We start from the raw sequence: 5,821 nt of genomic DNA on the forward strand, positions 1-5,821 counted from the left end.
GACCAGGCTGGCCTCGAACTCAGAAATCCCCCTGCCTCTGCCTCCCAAGTGCTGGGATTAAAGGAGTGCGCCACCACTGCCAGGTTCTTTCTCTCTTTTAAAATGTTATTTGACTTGAAAACTTAATGGTACTGCATTGTTTTGTGTCTGTTCTGAAATTCATTTCTTTATCTGCTGGATGACTTTCCCTTTCAGGTATTTATTTATTGGAAGTTAGGTTACAGTACAAACAATCTGAAATTGTTCATGTTCTGATTAAGTGTATTTAGAGCTCTCAAGATGAGAGTTGTCCTTCATGGTGTCAAACAGCCAGTCTAAAGGTGATGCGCAACTGTCCTGTGGCGGAAGGAAAGGCACTGTTGCACACTCCACTGCCTACAAGCGCTAACCCAGCTCCCTGCCCACTGTGTTTCAGGCACTTCAAGTGTGGCCTCCAAGTATGAGGAGCTGGAGTGCCTCTATGCAGCCGTGGGGAAGGTCATCTATGAAGGCCTCACTAACTATGAGAAGGCCACCAGTGCAAACCCCTCCCAGCTCTTTGGTGAGCATCTGTGTGGTTTCCCGGAAGTGGCTCTCTTGGGCTGTGGTCCCTGCTCACTGGACAGCTGTCGTGGGAAAGCCTGCCAGGGCCTTAAAGCTGATGGGCTATTTTCTTGGAGTTTGGTATTCTGTCCATCACTTGTCCAGAAAGAATTCTCTGAGTCTTTTGCTCAGCCCCAGTGCAAACTTGGTTTGAAGGGGATTGCTGCCCCTGGGTCATGTTCACTCATCAGACAGCTAAATGATCAGCAGCTGGATAACTGCCCCAGGTACCCTGAAGTCCAAGTTAAGAGGTACTCCTTGCCCCTTGTCACACTAGTTCACATTTAGGCTTAGAATTGGGTTGATGCTAGACATTTTTTTCCTCTCATATTACATTAACAAGGGCAGCCTGAATTGTCCACACCTGAGATTCTGGAACATACAAATGGCAAATGCCCTCTGATGGGTCTGTCATATGACCCAGGAGTAAAGTTCGTGTTCTGTCAGGGTCAAGATGATGTTGAAGACACTCCTAGTAAAAAATCAGTTCTTGGCAGACACGTAGACATTATATCTTATCCCATCTGACTTTTGAGGATCAAGCTTGGGTCCTTGGGTTAAGTAGGCAAGCACCACACTGACTGAACTATCTCTCCAGCCGAGTTGTTACTTCTTTGTAAAATAACTGCTATTCCTGCACTGCAGGAACACTTATGATTCTCAAGTCGGCCTGTTGCAACAACCCAAGCTACATCGACAGGCTCATCTCTGTCTTCATGCGCTCTCTACAGAAGATGGTCCGAGAGCATCTAAATCCACAGACAGCATCCGGGAGCACCGAAGCAACCGCAGGTGACAGCCCAGGGCTGGTGTTCTTTCTTTACCTGCAAGATGACTTTGTGGGTCATCTTGTCATTGCAGGCTCTATGTTTGGACATTGCTGTGAATATGGGTTAATAGGAAGTTCTGTTGATCTGCTCTTGTGACAGAGGTTTAAAGTCAAAACGCTGCTCAGGCCAAACATTGAGATTAAAAAGTGTGAGTATAAGAATGAGAAGCAGTTGAAAATGGAGATAGCATGTGAACCTGCACCGCTGAGTTATCAGAGTTGTTGTTTCTGAAGAATTATATCAGATTCCAGAGCAGAGCCAAGGCTCCTACTGATAGGAGAATTGGGGGTAGCAGGGTATTGTGTTTCCCTGGCTCCTGAGGCTTTCCCCAGGACTCAAGTGCCAAGTAGCTTCATGTAGGCTGTAGAGAGGCTGGGTGCCCTGTGCAGGTCCCCCCAGCTCTTGTCATTCCCCATTTTTTGGGGCCGAAGCTGCTAGAGGGCACTTTGCAAGGTGCAGCCATAAAGAAGTGGGATTGAGTCAAATCCCAGCATGCTAGTTGCTGGAGAAAGGCTTAGAGTGAAAGCATTGGTGAATGTTTTCTGCAGACAGCAGCTCCTTTAAATACATCTGTAGGGTCAGACACATGTATTTGTTCTTCTCTGCATAGCTGGAACAAGCGAGCTGGTGATGCTGAGCCTGGATCTTGTGAAGACTCGTCTGGCCGTGATGAGCATGGAGATGCGTAAGAACTTCATCCAGACCATCCTGACCTCCCTCATTGAGAAGTCCCCAGATGCCAAGATCCTCCGAGCTGTGGTGAAGATCGTGGAGGAATGGGTTAAGAATAATACCCCAATGGCAGCCAATCAGGTGAGCTGGCAGCAAGGTTGCCCTGTCTGGAACCCAGGAACACACTGAAGCAAACCCCCTACTCTTCCTTCTGAAACACGTGGGACAAGAGATTGTTGTATCATGCCCACGTAGCTTTGCTTGATGAGATGTTTACTGGGCCACTGGAGTGAGCCAGGCAGATGAACTAACATCTAGACTTCACACGATGGCTTTTCTTTTGTTATAATGTTTCATGAATCTTATAAGTTTCTTCTTTAATTGTAAGATCTGTAAGCTGTGAAGTACTGTTGCAAGTAAAGGACTGTCATGTAGGTGGGTGCTTGGGAGCTTCTGACTTGTTCCCTGTGAGTCAGCCAGGTGAAGCTTGTTGACGTGTTTTGACTTTGAGTACCAACAGTAGTCCCAATCATCTTTGATTTTTTTTTTCTCTTTAAAAATGAGCTAGCTTGCCGGGCAGTGGTGGCACACACCTTTAATCCCAGCACTTGGGAGGCAGAGGCAGGCGGATTTCTGAGTTTGAGGCCAGCCTGGTCTACAGAGTGAGTTCCAGGACAGCCAGGGCTACACAGAGAAACCCTGTCTCCAAAAACCAAAAACCAAAAAAAAAAAAAAAAAGAGCTAGCTTGATTGCAGTAAACAATAATGTTATTGGTAAAAGTAACAGGAGCATGGAGAGTTGGGGCAGGTAGCTGGGAAATTCTTTTGGATTTATGTTTTGTTCAAGTAGAAGTAATTGGTACTTTCTCTGGGGAAACCAATTTTGTAGACACCTACACTCCGGGAGAAGTCAATCTTGCTTGTGAAAATGATGACTTACATAGAGAAACGCTTTCCAGAAGACCTTGAACTAAATGCCCAGTTTTTGGACCTTGTTAACTATGTGTACAGGTAACTGAGCACTAGTCACATTGCTTGTGGTCAATGGTGTCCCTGCTCAGGTAGTGTGGCTTTCCTCCTCTTCCACCTATGTTCAGTACTTGCTTTGTACTAAGGTAACATGCCTTGATACATTTCTTTGTCTTTAAGGTTTATTGTATGTATATGGGTGGTTTTTTCCTACGTGTGTGTGTGTGTGTGTGTGTGTGTGTGTGTGTGTGTACACATGCAGCATCCATGGAGGCCAGAAGAGAGCATCAGATCTACTGGACTGGAGTTATGGAGTGTTGTGTGTTCTGGGAATTGAACCCAAGTCCTCTAGAAGTACAGCTACTGGTCTTAACCATTGATCCATCTCTCTAGCACCTTTGATAGCATTTCTGAGCATATTCCGAGCCTTTGCAGAAATGCTGCTTAAGCCTTCATAGTGGAAGCACACCCTTGGTGTTACAACGGACTTGATGGGAGGGCGGGGCTAGTGCACAGCATCTTGAACACTGCTTCGGGCGGTCACCTGACTCCTCTTGCCTTCTCTCATTACAGGGATGAGGCACTTTCAGGAAGTGAGCTGACTGCAAAGCTTGAACCTGCCTTTCTCTCTGGACTGCGTTGTGCCCAGCCATTGATCAGGGCCAAGTTTTTCGAGGTTTTTGACAACTCTATGAAACGGCGTGTCTATGAGCGTCTGCTGTACGTCACCTGTTCCCAGAATTGGGAAGCCATGGGGAGCCATTTCTGGATCAAGCAGTGCATTGAGGTAGGGCAGGTGGACTCACCTTTGTGTCTGGGAGAGGCTGGGGGCTTTTTAAGGGGGCACAGAAGGCAGCAGATAATCTGTGAATTGGTCACTTTTTATTGTGATAAAACCATGACCATGCCAACTTATGAAAGTAAGCATTTGATTAGGTTTATGGTTCCAGAGGGTTTCAGTCCAGAGTGGTGCAGCTAAGGCATGGCAGTAGGAACAGCTGAGAGCTCACATATCTCAAACCACAAGGCTTAGAGCACACTGGGAATGGCAAAAGCCTTCGGAAATCTGAAAGCCCATTCCCAGTGACATGCCTCCTCCAGCAAGGCCACACCTTTTACTCCTTCCCAGACAATTCCACCGACGGGATGGGCACAGCATTCTCACATGTGAGTGAGCTGATGGGAGCCACTCTTAGTAGCCACTGTGTTCACACTCAAGGAGGTGTAGAAATACCCATGATGTACCTATTCCTATTCCGTTACAGGGAAACAAGTCCTTACTTTGCTAATTAGAGCCCTTTTCTGAAAGCCACAAGAAACTCTTTACTGGGCAAACATTCCTTTTTCTTCACACAGAAGCATCTCTAAATTCCATCTACCTAGAAAGCTGAATGGACACCTGCGAAAGAGCTGGGCCTGTGCCTCGCCAGCCCAGCTTAGGTTCCTTAGTGTGAGGGTTTGGGTGCTGGGTGGGTAGTAGGCAGGTGATATCATCAGTCCAGTCCAGCCTGCAGAGGGCTTGCTGTTTCCATGAGAGGACTGTAGTGGAGGGATGAGGATGGGGGATGATGGGACAGAGACAACTCATTGGCCAATGTTACTTGTGGGCTTCAGACAATGGGCAGTGCTGGTTTGTCAGGGTTCTGGTGTGTCCTGGACCTCAGTGACAGCTGAGTTGTCATGGTTCCCTTTGGGAAAGATTGTTTTTTTCCCCCCTCACTAGGTGGGAGCAGCATAAACAGGGGCCCTGTAGTGATTGGGAGTGCTGAGAACACAAGGGGATTTCATAGGCAGCCAAGGGCTTGATGTCACATCAGAACATTTTGTGTCCTCTCTCCCTAAGAGTGTAGACTGTGTTTCTGAGACTTTGAGAAGTCTTTGAGGAGTTCAGGGAGTAAGAGGAGCCATGGGGCTAGCTGTGTAGAAAAAGATGATTTGTTAAGAGTGGGCCTAAAGATGACCGGGGAGGCTCCTGGGCTGGGTCTGGAGCTGTGCTGCAGGTTGTGAGAGAAAAGGAGAGTAGAGAGAGGTGAAGCATAGGCCACTGGGGCAGAGAGGAGGAGGCTGCTAAACCCGAGGAAGTTGGAAAGCAAGTTCAGGCCTGCAGCTAACCTGCAGTGGGGGTGGGATATGGACCTGGGTTGTCTGTCTGTGAGCTGCTGTTCTGATGTTAGGGTGCCCTTGGGTGTTCACACCCTCCCAGTACCAGGTGTTGGCGTTAAACTAGTCTTTCCCCGTGATCCTCTCTAGCTCCTCCTGGCTGTGTGTGAGAAGAGCACAGCCATTGGTACCAGCTGCCAGGGAGCCATGCTCCCGTCCATTACCAATGTCATCAACCTGGCCGACAGCCACGACCGAGCTGCCTTTGCCATGGTCACTCACGTCAAGCAGGAGCCTCGGGAACGAGAGAACAGTGAGTCTAAAGAAGAGGTGAGACTCTGGCTGCCTGGACAAAGTTGCCATTAGTTTTGAGTTGGCAAGGGTAGTGCATTGGGTCTTGATTCTTACCCCAAAGCAAGTGTGCCCCTTAGTTTTGACTTTCTTGCCATTAAAATCGAAAAACATCTTAATTGGCATGCCCGAATGGTGGCATTATTCTGAGCCAGTTCTGCTTAAAAGAGCGGAATTTGAGGTTTTCCCTCTGCTGTGATGCTGCACTTGGACTAGAAGTGATAACCATCATCCACCCTCCACAGCCTTCTGGGAGCCTTGCATGTGACCACTTGCCTGGATGGGTAATGTGGAGCCAAAAGTACATTGGGAAAGAA

At 47.9% G+C, this 5,821-nt stretch overlaps 1 protein-coding gene across 15 annotated transcripts in view; it reads left to right on the top strand.

Annotated features, from left to right (window-relative positions):
* Positions 1-5,821, top strand: part of Trrap (transformation/transcription domain associated protein) — a 95,328-nt gene that overhangs the window by 58,206 nt on the left and 31,301 nt on the right. For all 15 annotated transcript variants that reach the window (XM_031338679.1, XM_031338687.1, XM_031338684.1 and 12 more), the window contains 6 exons: positions 416-541; positions 1,228-1,374; positions 2,023-2,225; positions 2,974-3,095; positions 3,627-3,840; positions 5,304-5,483. In XM_031338679.1, the coding sequence (XP_031194539.1) occupies positions 416-541; positions 1,228-1,374; positions 2,023-2,225; positions 2,974-3,095; positions 3,627-3,840; positions 5,304-5,483 (992 nt within the window). The remainder of the gene's footprint in view (positions 1-415; positions 542-1,227; positions 1,375-2,022; positions 2,226-2,973; positions 3,096-3,626; positions 3,841-5,303; positions 5,484-5,821) is intronic.

The sequence above is a fragment of the Mastomys coucha genome, unplaced genomic scaffold, assembly GCF_008632895.1.
Source record: "Mastomys coucha isolate ucsf_1 unplaced genomic scaffold, UCSF_Mcou_1 pScaffold22, whole genome shotgun sequence".
NCBI lineage: Eukaryota > Metazoa > Chordata > Mammalia > Rodentia > Muridae > Mastomys > Mastomys coucha.